This window comes from Strongylocentrotus purpuratus, unplaced genomic scaffold (assembly GCF_000002235.5).
Source record: "Strongylocentrotus purpuratus isolate Spur 01 unplaced genomic scaffold, Spur_5.0 spur5_scaffold_1, whole genome shotgun sequence".
Taxonomy (NCBI): domain Eukaryota; kingdom Metazoa; phylum Echinodermata; class Echinoidea; order Camarodonta; family Strongylocentrotidae; genus Strongylocentrotus; species Strongylocentrotus purpuratus.
In genome coordinates, this window is record NW_022145594.1 from 37667738 (window position 1) to 37688883 (window position 21146).

Consider the following 21146-nt stretch of genomic DNA (forward strand, 5'->3'; position numbering starts at 1 on the left):
CTGCTACCACTACTACTACCGCTACTACTACTACTACTACTACTACTACCACTACTACTACCACTACTACTACCGCTACTACTACTACTACTACTACTACTACTACTACTACTACTACAACTACTACTGCTTCTACTTCTACTACTATGATACTACTATGTACTAGTACAATACTGCTACTACAATACTAATACTACTGCTACTGCTACTACTGATACTACCACTGTACTACTACTACTACTATGCTACTGCTGCTACTACTACTACTACTGCTACTACTACTACTAGTACTACTATTATACTAATACTACGACCATTACTGATACTACTACTAACAACATTGCTACTACAATTTAGTTTTAGTCCTGTAATACGGAGTATTATTTTCTCTGTTAGTTTTCATATATTTCTATATGATATTTTCATCATTCTCCTGTATATCCAGTTTCTAGCTGTTGTTGTTTTCTTCTCCATATTTGTATGTTACGTTTGCTACCAAAGTGCTAACAATGTTCTACACTTCACAGTGCACGCTCTCCGCTATCCCTTGGGGGAACAAAACCGCCGAATTCCCCCTTTTTATGGGCGCGCACACAGTAGGCCTTATCATTGAATTTCGCATCCAATCGGTAACCATTTAACACCTGGGTGGAAAGGAACAATTTACTAGATATGATATATCTGTAACGACCATAACACAGTACCAAAGTGTGACGTCATACTAGCCAAGTTGTCAAGGTTGCTGGTTCTAAACAATTTGTGCTACACTATTGCGTGGTGATCATACCAGCCCAAAACATTGAATGTTCCCTGCTCTAGCACGTTGCTTGAATGATTTCGCGGTGAACCCCATTTGCAGGGCGGGCTCTAATATGGACTTTAATGATTTGCAAGCAGGGCTCAAATTAATTTTTTGTCCACGGGAGCTCTTCCCCCGAAAAAAGAGCCCCTTCTCACGGGGGCTCTTTTATTACTGAAGGGGGCTTTTTTTATACAAATATCCATTGAATTGGTACCTATGATACTCCTCAATTATGTGCTATTTCATCATTATCATTTCAATCAGCATTTTCCCTCTTACAAATTTACAAGCTACATAGCTGTTACTGGCCTGTGTATATAATATATACGCATACAACACTAATCTTTATGATGTCTTTAACGTGACATATCTTCTCCCCTTGCAAACGAAAAAGAAAACATGGTCATTAAAAGGGATTAAGCGACAAATAATGATTGTGATTCAAATTGATGCGAATATTTGTTTGAATAAGCACTGCTATTCACCCGAATCTTCTTTGTAAAAACAAATCTCAGCCATGCTTACTGAGTTGAGACGTTCCATTCAATTTAAAATACCCATTACATAATACATTTCTCCTAATCTCAAAGTGATCTTACAGCACAGTGGCAGAATTGCATGGCTGAGATTTGTAAAAGTCGTTTTTACAAAAAAGATTCTGGTGAAAAGCATTGCTTATTCAAAAAAAAAATCCTTGCATCAATTTGAATCACAATGATTATTTGTCGCATGGTCCTTTTATTAAATAACCTTGTTTTCTGTTTTGTTTGCAGAGGGAGAAGAAGGGGTAAGAGGACACTCTCGAAATTTGAAAATTTGACATTTCGCTCCACTGGGGGGGGGGGGGGGGGTAAGGTCACCTTTTTAGGTCGGCCATGGGAATTATTATTATTATTATTTTTTTTTTTAATAATTAAAAAACAAACAAACAAACAAACAAACAAACAAAGGGGGGAGGGGGGGGGGGTTTAGGGGGGTGGTGATGGGGGGGGGGGGGGTTTAGGGGGGTGGTGATGGGGGGGGGGTTTGCATACATAAAAATTCCAAAGGGGGGGGGGGGTTAACCCCCCAAACACCCCCCTGTGTACGCGCCTGCACGTAGCAGTCCTCTACGTCAACGTGCAAATCTAAAAGTCCCTTTTGTTGAGAAAGTATAACCTGCACAACGAGCGAATATGACGTTAGCGCTTCGGAATTCCAAGGCCTATGGCTAACACTGCGTCGAATACATTAATAACATATATTTCGTTTTTGTTTTGTTTTCAGTACGTGTGTATTACTTCCCAAAATGTCGATCTTTTTGAAAATAGATTTAAAAAAACAAAAACAACAAATAACACAAACTGAAGCAACGAATCCACCTATTCATTTTCCTAAGAAAACATAAAATTTCATGGTATGGATTGCGTGCGATATACATGTATGCTTACCATTGAAACCAGACAATCTGCCTATTGTCTGAATGCGAGCCCCAGGCTCTTTGCCTGGTATCCTTTTGTCACATTATTTACTGGAAGTATCAACAGGTTGGTGGATCTCTTGAGAATGAGATAGGAGTACACGTCACAGACAAAACTTTGCAATTTCACACTCGACGTTGGTGTTGATGTTGTTTTCTTCGGTACAATTCCTGACTTAAACATATAACCTACAGATTAAGGGAAAAGTCGAGTACTCGTCATGGAAATATCTTTTGGAAAAATGATGTCTAAGAGCAAATAGGAGAGTTCATTATGTCCTTGAAGAGGACTGATATATACTGTAATGTTTTCGAATGATCAGAATGAGAAACAATTGACTTAATTTGGCAGAAAATTACATGCACTACACTCGGATATAGTTATGTGGGACTACACACACTTATGGAATAGAAGCTTAATTGTCATTTCTCGCAATATCTCGAATATGAGGGCAATTGAAGAGCAAACATTTTTAGAGGGCGTTATAATCATGATATACTTCCTAACTGATCCGAAAACACTGATAGAAGCTCACAAATTATTGTTCATCTTTACATATGAACTCGACCTTCTCCTAATAACTGATAAAACAAGGACAAGCAGTTTTGATTTCATTTGGCATACTTGAAGACGATGGGTTCCGTTTAAGGGCTGCCCACTGTACGTGTGTAGAAAATGTTTGAGTTTCACCGATTTATGCTAATGAGCCGTCAACACCGATTTTTCTCAGATCCAACAAATTTTTGTTTATATAGACAGATCTAATTAGTATCTTTATTGTATTTGTTTAAAGGTAAAAAGCATCTATGTGACTGCGTTATTGAATTTTTAATAACTTTATTAACATAAGATGATACTATACCTATATAATTTGGCTTGGATATAAAAATGAAAAAAGTCTCTCTCTCCTTCTCGCTCAAAGTGTTTTTTCTTCTCTCTGATCCAATCCCTCTATGTGTTCCTCACTCTGTCTCGCCTTTCTCCATCTCTTCCACTGTCTTCTCCACTTTCTTACGCCCTCTCTACCTCCCCGATGAGAGTCATATTCATAACACAGTATGTATTGGACTGGTTAATGATCTACTGACACTCTGCTGACCTCGAAGCCAGCATTCCCTGATTGACTGAGCAAAACTTAAAGGAAACCATAACCAAGACTCCAATATTATTGGAAAAAGTGTCATTACTACCGATTTCTTGAGAAGGAGGTTCCAAAACCTTGTAAAAGTGATCTCCTGACATTGTATATTAAATCCTATCTGCACTAGTTTGGCGAGGAGGGATTAGAATTCCCTGCATGGTCACTGACATCAAATCAGCTCTCAATTAACATAATAAAAAGGGGACCATATGGGGACCAATGGTCACCGATTAGGCATTGTTGGATATATATAGAGGGCGCAAGTAGCTATAAGTGGTGAGGTGGGGCTTTCAATAGTATTTTTTTTTAAAGGTCAACAAGGTGCCTGGAGATCATCAACCGGCCCAATGCGTACACATAGCAGCGACATTCATGAATTTGACTGTCTCTCAGAATATGACGTTAGCACTTCGGTCACTCCGAGGCCTTTAACTAACACTGCGTCCAATCCATTCAAAAAGGATTTGTATTTTGTTTTGTTTTGTCGTGTGTATTAATTCCCCAAAGATCGATCTCTTTGAACATCAATATCAGAACGAAACAAAACAAACTAAAACAACGAATCGACCCATTCATTTTAGATTCTTAAAAACACATCAAATTTCATGGCATCGATTGCGTGCAATATTACTATTAAACCTGACAATATGTTACACTAGAGAAAAGACAGTCTTGTGGTTCATAAATCAAGAGGAGTTGCCCATGAGGGAACTTAATTTTTGTGTTGTGTTCAGTTGTTGGCATTTCCCTCTCTTTTGCCCATGCATGGACAAACTTATCTGTTCACATTTATTATATTTCCGTCACAAAGTACATCATAACAATATGGATATGATAATATGGTCAATAAGTCAATAAGCCACAATGACAAAGGTATGTAGTTTTTGTTAAACACTTTCAGAAGAATACTTCCTACAGCGTACCGTAAAACACACCGTTGGTTGATGAACGAATTATACAATTCACACGCTTCATATTTAACTTTGTAATTATTTTGTCTCAGTGGGTCCTCAACTTTATGTGCTTATCTACAAATCATATCTATGAACCGGCACAGTTATGTAGTCGAAAGAGGGCGCCAACTCATCAACATTGATCGAGCAGCATTAATCGCTAAGCAATATTGACAAGTAGACAATAGTGATATGATTTAGTCTTTAACTTATTATTTCACCTCCCAATAGAGTTAAAAGCAGAGGGCCATTATAGGAACGACATGAAGTGGTTTCCGAATAAATAATTTTAGCCTAATTCAAAATGTACAATAAACCTATTATCACCTCAGGCCTAGAATACGAGTTTAAGGACCCAATGCTCATAATCCATCCAAAAGAGAATTTCAAATAAAGTAGAGCTAATTATTTTTTGGCTTGTTGAAAATGGATCCTGGCAGAACGAATATTCCTCTTAATGCAATAAATATTACAATAGACCCTGGTAATTTCAAATGACGTTCATGTCCTTTCATTTAGCAGCATGAAAATTTGATCACGAAACATCATGTGCTAAAGTTTGGGGAGAATACAAAAAATGACAAGAGAAAGAAAGAGGGACAGAGAGAGAGAGAGAGAGATAAAGAGAGAGAGATTCGTTCTTTCACATGCCTCCATGGCGACCCATTATATTGTAAACTAGCAATGCCATTGCATCCGATATAACCAAAAGCGAAAGTGTTTGTCGACAAAAACTACATGTAGTACTTCCTGTATTGATCTCACGCATGTGATATTTGTCACATGACAGACATTGTTTAGCTCTATTGAAACAAGCATATAGTTATTAACTTGTGGTTTATATGACATAAGTGTACCACAGCACTTAGACACTAGAACTTTAGTTTCTTCAGTCTAATATTAGCTGTGAATAATTCTACTATGGCGACGAGCAGCATACAATTGGTTTTCGTCGGCGTCATTCTTATAATCCTGTGGACCGAATCGGGTAAGTTACTAACATGCTAATCGTTAATTTTATATTATAATTTGATACCAAGTCTTCACTGGAAACTCGCCTTTATGAGACATTATTTAATTGTATGTGTCATTTGAAATGACGGATCTAGTATTCTCTAGCGGGGGGGGGGGGGGGGGACACGACCGAAAATTGTGTGACAAGCCAGAACAAAAACAGAAGAGAAGAAAAATAATGGAAGGTAAGGGGCCTTCAGACCTCTTCTACCTCTCTCTCTCTACCATCTATCTTTTATGTTACCCCCCAAGTTACACCCCTTGTACCCCCCCCCCCCTGACCCGCTAATGATCTATCCGGTTCAAGTGAGATAGTAGCCTTTTGACAAGGCCTCGTTACTCTGGCTAAGCGGCTGAGATGAGTCTAGATACCCCGGGTGAACGCGCGACCGAGTGACGAATGTCACAGGTCTGGACAATTCGCACTGGCGTTCATTCAGGTTCTCGCGATTAGTCTCTTTTTAGTCGCTCGGCGTCTATCAGGCATGTGGCCTTGTTTAAAGGCTAGTGAGATAGGAAACCACAGCCAGCATCAAGGAAGTCGTTTCCAATTTCGGTATTTTTTTTTATATCGAAGAGGCACTATAGTTGAATGTGTTGTAGAAATTATTGGAACTGCAAGTGAAAAGTTATCCATGTATATTTATGTCATTGATAGTTTGAATGATTTATGTGACTACTGCATAGTCATTACTGTAGGGATATTAATTAAATTGTTATGGTAATAATGATAGAAATAATACTGGGTTCTCGTATAACTCTCATATGCCAGTCTTGGAACTCCTGGCGCTTTACAACTACTACTCAACCTTTAGCATGGCTGCCTTTATGGCGCTGTAGCATTTCAAGTAATTTTTTTCCAGCAAGGCATTCGTTTACCCTACCTGGATGGAGAGAGGCAACTGTAGATTAATGTCTATCAAAAGGACTTAGTTTGAGGCTATGTTCATAAATACTGGTTGCATTAAATGGCAATATATTGTGTATTTTGTACCAACAGACATTACCAGTTTCTGGATTTAGAAGAACTTAAACTATATTTTGCTGAGCATATCTCAATCACTTAGACAGCTCATGGATGTGACCCCCCCCCCCAAAAAAAAAGAAGTTAATAATTTATAATACAATATAAGAATTCAACGCTATGAAATATAGCAACACTTTTTTTATTCAACAAAAAGTACTTACCATACATATAGGCCCAAATTCACAAAGCAAGGTTTGAGCTCAGACCAAGGTTTGTCGACAAACCTCCTTTGTGAATTCGGGCCAGAGTCTTTAGGTATTTCCCCAAAATACAATAAAGGCCTGTTTTGATAAGTGGGCCTACTGCAAACATCGTCAACTCAAAATACAAGTATTACATTCATCATTTCAGGATTTATTCAAGCTTACTGTTTTTTTGTAAAATACTTTATGTTTGGTGGGTTAGTACATCCATATAACGAGAACTTCAGTCCTCTTACATTTCCAATAAATATATTTACTAACCTTACTAGATAGACAAAGGGAGCAGTGTTCACATGTGATATGTCGCAATACGTACACTGCGATTTTAAAATGTAAGATTGAGTGGTAATAGTAATAATAATAAAAATACGTTGAATAAATACTATGATAATAATACTTATAACAATTATAATTATAATAACAATACTGATAATATTAATAATAAAACTAATAATAATCATAATAATAATAATAATATAATAATATAAATCATCATTTGGAACGGTATAGCATTTGATATGAAATACCGTTTCCGAGCACTTTGCATATTTTATTACCCATCTAATCGGATTCATAAACATACAATGTGAACCATTTCTACTCCCTGATGGGACTACGACTAAATAAATAACATTGTTGTTGTTGTTGTTGTTGTTGCTGCAGTAACGAATGGAGAAGTACCAGACGGTGTCGTTTACACTGACCTGCACAAGACTGTTCAAAAGGATGCAGAGGTTGTTCTAACATGTCAGTTCTATGGAACGCCAATCGCGGTCTACTGGAAGAGAGGAGATGACCCCACGACCTCGCCCAGCCTGATCACGTGGGTTGAAGGGGAACCCCTCACAGGGTCATGTGTTCCTGACGGGGCATGTAAGATGGGAGATGATTATTCTCTCACAATCAAGAAAGCTAAGATAAGAGATCAAGGGAGATACATATGTCGAGTTTCAAACTACCTGGGGATCCTGATTCATAACTTCACTGACGTTGTGATATTTGGTAAGCATGTAGGCTTGATACGAAATGGCTGGTATATTAAAGTATCAGGTCCAGGGTTGAAATTAAGAAATCGACTAGTGTAGGAAATTATCGCGGAGCAGCTAGGAGCAAGTTATCAATCCACTCATTGCACTAAAGTTCTGGATAATTTGTTTACAATAGGATTCTATCATGGCCTTGTCCTCGAACATTTGAGTGGTGTCATCAACGGATAGCAGGACATGATGCTTTCCAACTCAACAGCACCTGTAATCCTAAAACCTTAATTTGTCTTTGTTGTCAGCAGTGTCGTATAAACTCAGTTAGCTTTTTTCAATCTCTCTCTCTCTCTCTCTCTTAGCACCTCCGAATGAACCTTACCCTGTCATCAACGAATGTCAAGAGATGGCGCTCGTCAACCCTAACGACTTCTGCAACATCACCTCCAACATCCCCATCGAAATCACCTGTTCTGTGACGAACTACTTCCCCGACGTTGATCTCCTCTTCCTCCGCGATTTCCAAAACGTGGCTACATCAAGAACCAACGAACTGGTCAATGATGACGGAACGAAGAACAAATCGATCATCATTGAGGCTGACGAGGGCGAATGGACTTACGTCTGTGTGGCAACCGACATTCCAGGAACTCTTGAGCATAGGACCGCAAAAATAGTCGTTATTGATGTAAAAGATGATATACTGACGAGATCACATTCCACTGTTTCCTCAGAGAGAGAAAAAAAAGTCCACATTGTTGAAATCGGTATGATTTATTTGTTGGTCTATTTTTAGTTATTTATTGTTTTGAATTAATCATAATTTCATTAAAGTAGAAACACTCCCTCGTGTTAATAATATCTTTATAAACCTAAGTTGATTTGAAGTTGAGATCATTGAATGGTTTAATTAAAGTAAAAGTTTATATCAAGGAAGACAGCGGCTAACCTAAACTGATCCCTAATTTCCCATATTTGTCTGTATACATTTATTGGTAAGGTATCTGGTATTTTAGTATTTTCCGCTGAATACTTTGAATGTATTTTTCTTTCAATTATGGTTTCTTAGTATTCATTATCATATGTTAACATTCTGTCATCCTATTGACTCAAAAGAAAAAGGAAACACAGTGACCAAATTAACAAATGTTCTACATGAACCATTTCTTTTAACTTTTTCTAATTTTAGCGGCACCCCCATCCCTCTTCGTACTGTTTGTGGCTGTACTGGTGTTTTTAGTGGCTATACTTCGACGGAAAAAGCTTGCAAGGAAAAGTAACTATCAAGTTATTGTTTCATCTCTAGCGTTTATCTCCAGTTTACTATGTGCAGTAGTATAAAATACGTGTAACAACTCGGCGGTGTTCCTATGAACCGGCGAATCCATTTTGGGCCAAATTGTCAAAACTTTGTTTTTCCTTTTATTACATTTACACTTTCGCTCATAAAGGTGGAGTATTTTTGTTTTACCCCAATTTATGGAATTATTCTAAAAATAATTTAAAAATAATAGATCTAGATAAAAGTATACATTCTCAGATTTTATTGAATAATAATTTGACAATGTGTGTTTTGCGTGACTGTTAAAGCATGTGTATGCTACTATGCTTATCAAATAGGGGACCTACGCCCTTAAGTCATAAATGACAGTAATGAGGATTGATGCCCCACAAAAGGGCACTAATATAGCACATCGACACGGTTTTGATCCTGGGGCCTCACAGTTACGAGGCCATTGCTTTGTCGCTGAACCATGACTGTACGCAGCGGGGGCTGGGGTAGGGGGCAGTTTCCATAAATAAAAAAATAAAAAAACAGAAAATGCAATAAATGTTCAATAATTTATTACATTTTACCCCGGTCCCCAACATAAACAAATCCTCTGGATGGCCATGTATCATGGCTCAAGTCATGGGCACACAGAGAATTTGTTTATGTTGGGGACCGGGGTAAAATGCAATAAATTATTGAAAAATTATTGCATTTTTTGTGTGTTTTTTAATTTATGGAAACTGCCCCCTACACTAGCCCCCGCTGCGTACAGTCATTGTTCAGTGACAAAGCAATGGCCTCGTAACTGTGAGGCCCCAGGATCAAAACCGTGTCGATGTGCTATATTAGTGCCCTTTTGTGGGGCATTAATCCTCATTACTGTCATTTATGACTTAAGGGCGTAGGTCCCCTATTTGATAAGCATAGAAGCATACATATGCTTTAGCAGTCACGCAAAACACACATTGTCAAATTATTATTCAATGAGAATGTATACTTTTATCTAGATCTATTATTTTCAAATTATTTTTAAAATAATTCCATAAATTGGGTTAAAACAAAAATATTCCACCTTTATGAGCGACAGTGTACATACTTTGAGTTAAGATTTATATCCTGTCACACTTCCCAAGGTATGTTAAAATGAAAGTGCGAAATAAGGGGATTCGTGATTCACCAAAACCATAAGTGAAATGTTGCAAAATGATGATATACTACGAGAAAGAAATCAACGCTAAAACGTGAATTGCAGAAATGATTGTTGGTAATGTCGTCTTTGATTGGATTGATTGCTCATAAAAAATGTTCAAGGAGGTGAGTTGGCTCAGAATGTAAAGCGTCCGCCTGTCGAACCAAAGATTCCGGGTTCGACTCCCATCCAGGCGGATGACTGAAGTCTGCGTTGTGTGTTAACGTGCCCCTTCCCTTGTTCATAGACGCAGGTTATGTCAAGTGGAAAACACTCCGTCCCTCGGATAGGACGTTAAATGGAGGCTCCGTGTACAGGAGAGTCACCACCATTGTACGTTAAGAATCCATTGCACTATTCGTATAAGAGAAGGGTGAAACCCCGGTGTTTGTTTGTTTTATTTCCGAAATCATCATAAAAAACAATAACACAATATAACAAAATCAAAGACTTATATAACAATGATAGAATGATAAAACAGTTGGATAGTCCATTTCAGAGCCATTAACCTAATGGCTCTGTTCTTCCATGGAGTCCATGGTGTAATGGTCCATCTGCACACCCCAATCAGGCCGAGTATACGGCATCTGCAAGAATCTTCAGTATTGAAGGAGGCAGATTATCTTGAAGAAGAAGAAGAATAAGAATGACTGAGCGATGGTCATTTTTTTATAAAGCTGGCAATAATCGCATTTGTCCAAGTTCGCGATGATTGGTCGTGATTATGTTCAGGAGTGGCGTTAATATTGTGCGTTTGAAAACAATTTGGAATGAGGATTATTCAACCAAACCTTACGGTGACCACGAATTTCATATAACTCATTTTAAGATTTTATTCAGAGGTCAATATAACATATAGATAAATATAGATTAATATAGATCAATGTCATTGCTACTTTTTATTTAGCTCTCCGTGGCCGGATTTCACAATTAAAATGTCAGTTTAAAGTAAATAAAAGCATCTTTGATTAAATGTTTATGCAATGATTGCAAAGATAATTAGGGTGGAATTCGGCTTTCATTTTTGTGACTCATGCTGTATACAAGAAATAAATGGTCTGAATTTTGGTTATTCACGAACAGGTGACGTGGAAAAGGGTGATGTTGGGCTTTCAACAACGATCGAAGGTAAAACACACATTCATGTTTCCTTATGACATAGATAACATCGTGCTGTGGTGGTTCATTGTTTCTAACAACATTGATATCCAAGGTTCGAATCCCACTACAGTGCACCTTTACCAAAACAAAACTTATAGTGTGGTATTCTGCCTAGGTTACTTTAAAGATTCTATGACAATCAAAATATTGTCATGTAGGTCTTCTTTTCAACGCGACCTGCTAAAATATGATACAGCGTCATTTTTTGCCTATTATGGCATAACAGCCGATTAGAATAAGCAAATCATTAACCCGTTGACTACTGAATTATATAATTCCCATAACGAGGGACCACCAGGTTCCAGTAAGCAATGGGTTAACAAAAATCATGCATTACTTTTTCTTTGTCACAGGAAACATATCGTTCTATGAGCTGTGGTTCCTGATTTTCGGCAAGGATAACGATGATAGATTGGAAAAGATACGTGACACAATCCGCCATTTAGGCATCAGTGATGTAGAAAATGGTCTGAATGCAGCGCAGTGTTACGAACTTTTCTGTAATTGGAAGGATCACCATAAACAGGACAGCCAAGCAATGGATCTTAAACGAGCCCTAGCAAACGCGAGTGTTGATGGAGCGTGGAAGGAGATATATGGTACGCAACTTTTCCCACGAGCGGTTCTAGTGTAGAGGGGAGGGGGGGGGGGTGTGGGTGGAGGGGGAATCAAGCACCCCCCACAAAAAGAGTCGCGAGGTACATGTAGAAAATGAATGCTAGAAGCCCAAAGCCCTTGCCAAGACCTCGAAACCCCCCCTTCCCAAAATTCTTCTTGAACCGCTACGTGTGTGTGTGTGTGTGTGTGTGTGTGTGCGTGTATTGGTTTTTGCAGACGTGTACCAATCAGATATGATTATTTACGTCTGGGGACCGACTTTTAAACGTCACCACCCGAAAGACGTGACTCAGTTTCAAACCTACGTCCTCGGCTGAATCAGTTTGTAACGTCCACTTTTAGCTGGATTACAGGCACACGCCACAACGCCGCAACGCCGCAACGCTACTGCTTTCCCCTTTGATTTTTATCTAAATATGTTCTATTTCCCCAGAAACTGATAATTCATCATTATATCACCATTTTTGTTTCACATTTAAATACAAATTCCATGGACAATGGACTCCAAGACTGGTAAACGTATGTATATGTAGAGGAGCAAAAGACGTATAGATCTTGAATGGCTACTCTTTATGTTTAGAACGAATTTCTTAATAACATGTGGACCTACTTCATGGCTAATGACATTTCTATAGTTGACATATGCTTTAAGAATTATCTTGTGATTATGACACACCTTGCAAAATTAATCACAATTTGTTCCATGTTTTTATTTTGTAGTGCGTTGGTTTTAGCCCCTATTTTTTTATTTGAGTCTTATTGCAAAACACGAGTGGTAATCCGACAAGAAAATTTAACGAAAAATGGAAATATAGCAATATTGACATACACTATCTATTCAGATGAAAGACACCGTAAGGACTCACAGCCTTCTGAAGACACACTAAAACACATCTTGTGGCAAGTTGGAGACCCTGACAGGATAGATAAGTTCTTAGGCGATCTGATACCAGGACAAAGAATAAGCGTTGCAGGAAAAATGAAGGACATCGTCGCAGAAGCCTTAAGAGACCTCATCCAATGGTGTAAGGGACCGCCTCAACATAACCCAATGGTCTTGTTAAGCCTATCCCTGGAGAGAACTTCCTGCTGCCCTATCGACAGAGATTTCTTTACCGGTAGGAATTCTTTTACATTTTACATTATGTATCATATATCTCTGTCCCATAGCTCGGAGGCCGACCGTTGTGGCGACAAGGAAATGGACCTTGAGACGCAGGTCTTTATAACTTCCTGTCTTCAGCTGTTCTAGTCAGCTGCTCAAATGACATGCCCGTCATGTTTTTGGCTACAGTCCTTGTCCTTGTTGGTCTACCCCTCTTTTGTCTTCCATCAGTTCCTCCTTCCACGATAGTGTTAGCCAAGCTATTCTTCCATCTAGCTACGTGCCCAAACCACTGTAGTTGTCTTTGTTCACGATTGTGATGACTTGATCATGTTCCCGTACATACTCTCTATTATCTCACTCACTTTGTTGCTGGACTTATGTGAAATATTGTGGATATGCATTCTAGAGCAACACGAAATGGCATTGCTTTATAAGGGCAATATTATGCAGACAATACTTTGCCCCTATCATGCAGTTTACAACTAAATCATTCATACCCATTGTGATTTGTTATTTGTAACTCAAGAATGAACCGTGGACTGGTTAAATTAGTTTTAAATGTAAGCTTTATAATGTCACATTCTCCAAAAACCTAAATCGGGACAAATCATTTCTTTCTCTAACAGTCGTCACTTAAGAGATTACCAAACTTGGTAAGGGTATGCATAATTAAGTTGTTGACTGTATGTAACACAAGCGCATTTAGCTTCGAAAAAACTAGTTAGGGGTAATTTCAGCACCTTTTTATTGACTATGTAGAAATGAAGTTTAAATAGGAATACGTAATATCTCTTTGTTATGTTGGCACATTTCAAATGGTGTTGGAAAAGGCATTTGAATTTAAATTTCGAAAAGCTTTATCATTATTTTCGTATGATTTAACCATTTTCAGTTCAATTTGCCTCATCACTACTATTGTCAATCATGTGGATCAACCAACTAATCCCAAGCATCTGCTTTTTCGAGTGTTACATCACCACCCCTCACTTCCTTACGTATAATACACATTTATACACTCATGTGATTTATGAATTAAATACAATTGAAGATAATTGCAATGAAATTGAAGATGTTGTCTTTTCATCCTTTATTGCAAAAATGTTAATTAAATTTTACGTGTAATACTCGTTAATGCTTAGTTTTTTCTTGTGAGGTGTCCGGTATTTAAAGATGAAGTTGAGTTCTGGTCATGCGATTGCATTGTGAAAGAAACGACCAGAAAAGGTTGATCATCTAGCATATAAGAATTTGTGTGTATTGCAAGGTTCTGGAATCATCAAAATGATAAGAAACTTGGCCAAGTCTTGGTAAAGTTACAAACACTTGCACAGAAAGATGTATATGGGACTACACGAACACGTGGCGTAAAAAGCCGGGCCCCGATTTTTACGATGTTACATGCATATTTAGAATATGAAGGCATTTGAAGAGCCATGCTTTTCAGGGAAGATGTCTTAACTGATGTTCTTTCACACTTGCATAATATGCTCACAAATTATTTTTCACCTCTTCCTAGAACTCAACCTTCTCTTTAAATCGTTTTCTTTGCAGTACCCGAAGGTTTGCTGGAAGAAATCGGCGAGTATGAAGTTCTTGGATTCACCCAGCGACTGAAAAGCAAGCACTGTAAAAAGCTAGCTGAATCCATCGGAACGCCCGAGGAGGCTCTTAATGCTATTCTTGTGGAGAATGACAAGGCACCCGTATTCGACACGCAGGGAATGATTCTTGACTGGATAAGTAAAGAGGAATGCAGCAACTTTGAGAAGAGACACAGGCTTAATGTCGCGGTGACAAAGGTTTGTCGTGATGATTTGAAAGGTAACAGACACGTTCAATTGCTTTTGTTTTGTCTTGATCCGAGAATCATTCATTTTTGAAATGTGGCAAATTATATCGTACAAAGATACTAATAGAAGATCACAAGGGAGTAGCTGCTGGAAGAAATTAGGCGAGGAAACCTTAATTACCTCAGTGTTAACTTACCTGATTCAGCAGTTAAAAATAAATGATGGCTTTATGCTTCAAGTCCTTCTGACATGAAAAGCTCCCTTCATGTTATAAGCTTTAACAATACCAACAGACAGCATGACGTCACTTGCATATTTGTTTAGTTGTTACTTTCAATGGAAACATTTTTTTAGCTAAAATACATGTCAGCTAATTAGAAAAAATAAGGTTGTTGTTTTGGAATGTGTTTTATTTGAACCGAATTGATTTTGAAAGGTCACTTTGGAGCAACGCACCTCTATAATTCAACAGAGGCAAATGCAGAACGGGCTGAAAAGAATTCAAACGAAATATCACGAGGTAAATATAATTATATTTTACAATGCATTACTGTACGGTATTTTTACTTATAAATGTTAATTTATTGAAATACATGCTTTCAACGTCCTGAAAAAAAGAGGAAAAAATACAACGAAAATGTAGAATGGTGTAGCATTTTGATAGCGTTTACTTTTCAAAAAAACTTTCTAAAACGAAAATAAAATTTCATCGTGTTCTAGTGGTTGTACTTTGATACCACTTCGGATCTTTAAATATGTTGAAGACTATTTCAAACAAACAATGGGCGTTTCAGCCTATGTCAAAACCCCTTATATTCTAATGTAAACATAATACAGGTACACGAATCCTATTAAAAATGGTTAGAGCTCACACAACTCACTGTTATTTTGTATAACATATTGGTGACTTTAAACCATATATCTAGTGGAAACCTCTATACAGTCCCGATATGATAGAGTAAATTTGACTCTCGATAAAATGATGATAATTTTTCGATGCATTGTTCTCCCATTTTCATGCCCTTTTCACGTAATTTCTATTCTTACATGTATGTAGAATATGGTGGCATTTCTGAACTGGAAATGCGTCGAATAGCAAACTATCTCTCAGACTCCGAACTAAAGCAGTTGGGTGAGGGTTCGGACCCGGAGAAGGTGGTGATAGAATGGGTCAAGCGCTTGCTCGAGAAGAATCCTGACGGAGGCTGTCGGAAAAGGGTACATGAAGCCATGAAAGAATTCGGCCTTCAAGGTAATGATAATGTTTCGCTTTGTTTTCGTTTTTGTGGTATCAATGTAGTAATATCATCATTTTAAGAGAATCTGAAGTTTTGTATCGGTGTAATCTTCCTGTAACAACTTATATTTTCGTATATTACGAACAAGCCATTTAAAATTCAAGGTATTTGTTGGGAAGCATTATTTATATTTAAATAGTAGTGTAAAGGTATATGGTTCGAACTTATACAACCATTTGATAGTAGACAGTACAATTTATTCACCCTTTTAATGATAATAATAAGGCGAGGCGTCAAAAATAAATATACCAGCCAGCGGCAGCTAACTGCACTTGTGCGTCCTGGCTGCATTTTTTAAATTAGCTCAGCCGGGTACCGCTGGCGGTAGGAAATGGCATTCAAAAGCATGCGCCGGCTGCCGCCTTTCGAATGGAAACCGAGCCTCAGATCCCAGCCTGGCGCAAGCCGGCTGGGTTAATAAGTGAAATATAATTGCCGCAGCCAGGCTTCGGCCGTAATTGCAGCCTCGATGCGCCAATACGTGAGGCGGCAGCCTGCTGGTATCGATATTTTTGACGCCTCGCCTAATGGGTATTTGTAAAGCTCGATATTTATTTTGCAAGAAATGAAAAGATAAATACATTATAGAGGTTAGGGTTATATTCTTTTTTTAATTTATTTTTTCAACAGTGCTGATGCCTTTCCAACTGAAAGACAAGGCATGTTTGGTTGAACTACTTGACGTTACTACTCGTCTTCTCATGACCGACATCCAACCGTTCGCCAAAGCTCTTGGAATATCCGATCAGAAACTAATCAAGTACAGGATAGATGTCACACCTAAACAGCTCTCTAATGGAACACTTGCTCTTTTAGCAAAGGATAGCACCAAGATAAATATCGACAGAAGTAAAATTTGCAGTTCACTGTCCAAAGCTGGCTACAAAGATCTTGCATTGTTGCTGAAGTACGGTGAGTTGTGTGGCTGGTAAACGTTTAAACGCGCAAAGAGAAGGTTAAATTAAGGTAAAGAGGGAACATTTGGTGTGAACATTCGCGTTATTTCTTAGGTTACTTTAGAATAATACAGTGATAGAAATTTCCTTTAACAAGGACTGTGCTCCATATTCCCTTTTATTCAGAACATGAAGAGAAGGTTAAATTAAGGTAAAGAGGGAACATTTGGTGTGAACATTCGCGTTATTTCTTAGGTAACTTTAGAATAATACAGTGATAGAAATTTCCTTTAACAAGGACTGTTCTCCATATTCCCTTTTATTCAGAACATGATGAAAATCATTTAACCAAACTTCACGCCAGTGTATGTAGCATGCGTGCGTGAGTTCATATGCTTGTGTTGTGTGCGTGTATATGTGTGCGAAAGGGTGAGTGCATGGAGTAACTCCATGGTTAGTGTTATATCAATTATACTATTGACGATCGGAAATATCAACTTTGGGATATGATTAAGAAATACAGCAGAAATACATTCATACCGAGTATACGAATTATTAAATCGAAATCATGATGACACATTTCATCCTGCAGGATATGCAATATCTCTAGCCGACATGTTCGCTTTGGGGTATGGACCAGTACCAAACTCCTCCCAGCGTGATGAATTGCGACAAAGCCTGGGAATAGCCGCGGACCATGACGACATTGTTAGCATGCTCAAACATTGGATATCTATGGTCCATCCTCCAACCTACAATCCCAGAACAGCCTTGGCCGATGCTGTTCTTCCTGTTCTTGGGAAAGAGAAGGCCTTGGCTGTCCTGTCAGGTAAACAAATGTCTTAAAATAGCAATACCAAATCAAATGGCAATTTCTACTTATTCCTGCAAGTTAGAAAGAAACACAATTGTAGTTAGAAAGAAATATTAAGAATTCTATTGGCCAATTATGAAGAATTATTTTCTGAAGGAGGGCAACATTTTGAAACAGTGTTTTCGCATAATTTTGCATGTTGACATATTTCGAGAGAATTTCGCCCATTTTTATTTTTTGTTCCCAATATATGGATATATACGGCCAATTACCGAGGATATACTTTTTCATACCCGATGACTGAACGAAGCAGCTTTTCTAGAATGTTACTTACATTCCATTTGTTACCAACTGGTAAGAGGGACGACAATAGTCCTTGTTCAATTCCCCACATCTTTAATAAATTCTACAGGAAAATCGAGGCAAAATGGAATTCCTAGTGAGAAAGTCATCAGGGCTCTACGAGAGGAAATTCTGTTCAGGGAGACATGCCGTGTTGCTGAAATCATCAACGCCCCTCTCCCATCCGTTGACGATGACCTCGTGATACAGGTTCTTATCACCCTGGAGGACCAAGTGAAGAATGATTTGCTTCCTGAGGACGTCTACGAGAAGCTGAGTGTAGCGGGTTTCAAGGGATTATCAACAGAAATTAAGAAGGGTGAGAATGTACTGCCAAGTTGTGAGGGTGTTTAATTATGACCTACTAAGACATTCGTATACTAGTGTAGAAAAATAATAGCGTTTAAAACCCCTTAAACTACAAAACACTTTAATATAAAAGGAATATAAATATCAACTATTTTGGAGCGTTAATAATAAAAAGTATTGGAAAATTACAAAAGACAAAGAATCCATTTCGAGTGACAATACTATCATAATTTGTCTAGTTTACGAGTATTGGTTGAAAAAGATCGCAAGGACTTTGTTCAAATCAATTTAAGTGTAATTTCAATAACCTTGCTATATTGCCTCTAAAATGATTATAATACATGCATAAAACATTATAGTCTCATTCCCAGAATGTTTTTCAAATTGAGAGAGAAAAATAAATTGGAAATGAGAGAGAATGATAGTTAGAGGGGAGTCAATAGCAACGTAGAAAAGGAGATGAAATGACCCCAGCCTTACACTCCCCACTCGGTGACCCTGTTATTTTGCATTTCAACTACCTATGCCCCTTTGCATAAAAATTACCGCTGCTTTTAAGTACCATTTTAAGAACCTGGCAACATCACTCAAAAGTGAATTAAATCAAGGCCCCCATGGAAGTTACAGTTAATGGCAAAGTTAACATCAATGTTAAGTTTTATGGAACGGGGGCCCTGGTCAGACCTGTCACCTTTTCGCGTATTTGCAGGACGCCACAAAGATATTTCAAACACTTATCTCATATACAGTACTAAGTTCATAAGACGGCAAGCACAATTTCGTCAGATTGAGATTTTAATCGAAAAGATGACGGAACGATTGCAATTTATTTTAAGGCGATCGCCAGGAGAAGGAGAATGAAGAAATCACCCGGATGCGGAAAAGGGATATTATCCAAAATGACATCTCATGCCGTATTGCCGAGGTACTTGGTGTGAAGAAGACATCTTCGCTCTCATCCATCTTTGAAGCCTGGGAAGAAAAATTAAGGAAAAACCCACTCAAGCAAGACAAACGCAGGGAGTTGAGTGATCGACTCTTAAGAGCTGGATATGATGACTTTGCACACGAGATCATGACAGGTAAGACTACTGAAGATGAAGGACATGGACAATTGGACATGATTAATGTGGCGTTAGATAATTTGGATTATCATGCGATATTGGTTTTAATATCAAGTTGCATACCTAAATCGTGATCTAAATTCACTTTTACCAAAAGGGAAACGTGTACCTGAGACTGAATTCATTTCTTAAACCCCATTTTGAACAAAAACCTAAACCCAGAGTTGGATATGAATTTTGGTATAACACGGGACAATACAATTAAGGCGAGGCGTCAAAAATATCGATACCAGCAGGCTGCCGCCTTACGTATTGGCGCATCGAGGCTGCAATTACGGCCGAAGCCTGGCTGCGGCAATTATATTTCACTTATTAACCCAGCCGGCTTGCGCCAGGCTGGGATCTGAGGCTCGGTTTCCATTCGAAAGGCGGCAGCCGGCGCATGCTTTTGAATGCCATTTCCTACCGCCAGCGGTAGCCGGCTGAGCTAATTTAAAAAATGCAGCCAGGACGCACAAGTGCAGTTAGCTGCCGCTGGCTGGTATATTTATTTTTGACGCCTCGCCTAAGTGGCAGTGTGTATGTGTGTGTGTGTTTGTATGAGGGGGAGAGGGAGGGGGCGGAGATTCCTACTGCTGATGAGAAAAGATAGATTTGGACATCCATTACAAATCATCATCCTGATATTCTACCTCTAAAAAATGTCAAGCAACATTATATCACACTATGAAATTGCGTTTTGAAGTTCTACACTAATTATGATTCTGTATTTTAATCACAACCCATTTTCTTGTAGGATTTGTACCCAGACCAGTGGATCAGAAGTGAGGAAAAAAACATATGCAAGAAGGAACAATCTTCGCATCTCCCATCCATCGATACTACTGCGATCTTGCGATGTTTTTAGATTAAATCAATATTTTGGTACACCATTAGGGTTACAAGTGTTTATAGTGGACAATCTTTCCTGTTATTTGATATGAATTCTTTGAATTATGGACGGGGTTTAATAAGGAAATTTTCATTAATATTGCAGTCATTCAACTTAATTGACATGGATAACAACGATATATATTGTTAACAACTGAATTATTCTTGCACCTTATAAATGTTATTAGTTTGTGTTTTTTGTAACTCAAGAATAAAAGGTGGACCGCTTGAACTTTTAATCTTTAATTTGCCAAATTCTCAGTAAACATACATCGGGACAAATCAGTTTCTTAAAAGTCTTTAAAAATTACAAAATCTTGGAATGGGTATGATTAATTAATGTTCAAATCGAAATGTAAAAGCTACGACAACAAATAGATACAAAATATTCTAAAACTCCACTTTTCATGTATAGTTAAGAAGCCTAGATAATATCGCCATTTATCATGCTTATATCGAACTTTTCCCCTTGATTATAATATTATATTAGCAAATTATCATAAAATGTATTACACAACTACATGTTGGGCAAGGGGCGGTTGCTTTGTCATGTTTGTGTAATAATAATGATAATAATGGCTGGAATTGTAATAATAGCGCCTTTTCCATAAACACGAGAGAAAAACAATTATCAGAATGATTGCTTGACAGGTTGCTTTTATTCATAATACTTTTTAAAATTAACGAAGCATAATAGTACATTTTACAGACATTTCTTTAAATGTAATACAAAGTTTTGATATGGGGTCATGAATTTGGTTCAAATGAAAATAT

The 21146-nt window shown here is 37.9% G+C and overlaps 1 protein-coding gene across 1 annotated transcript; it reads left to right on the forward strand.

The window, feature by feature from the left end:
- The first annotated feature begins 5157 nt into the window (after positions 1 to 5157).
- LOC105443955 lies at positions 5158 to 21146 on the forward strand. The gene is made up of 14 exons (XM_030978764.1): positions 5158 to 5344; positions 7264 to 7602; positions 7943 to 8347; positions 11126 to 11170; positions 11557 to 11802; positions 12664 to 12939; positions 14481 to 14750; positions 15156 to 15239; positions 15777 to 15971; positions 16648 to 16929; positions 17506 to 17742; positions 18140 to 18388; positions 19215 to 19460; positions 20239 to 21146. The coding sequence occupies exons 1-14, from the start codon at positions 5278 to 5280 to the stop codon at positions 20268 to 20270; spliced, it is 2973 nt and encodes a 990-aa protein (XP_030834624.1). The 5' UTR covers positions 5158 to 5277; the 3' UTR covers positions 20271 to 21146.

Bases quoted from the DNA above. Each gene is read 5' to 3' on its own strand.
- LOC105443955 (XM_030978764.1), top strand. From the start codon at position 5,278: ATGGCGACGAGCAGCATACAATTGGTTTTCGTCGGCGTCATTCTTATA. The intron at 11,803-12,663 runs GTACGCAACTTT...CTATCTATTCAG, and splicing joins AGCGTGGAAGGAGATATATG to ATGAAAGACACCGTAAGGAC. The intron at 19,461-20,238 runs GTAAGACTACTG...ATTTTCTTGTAG, and splicing joins TGCACACGAGATCATGACAG to GATTTGTACCCAGACCAGTG.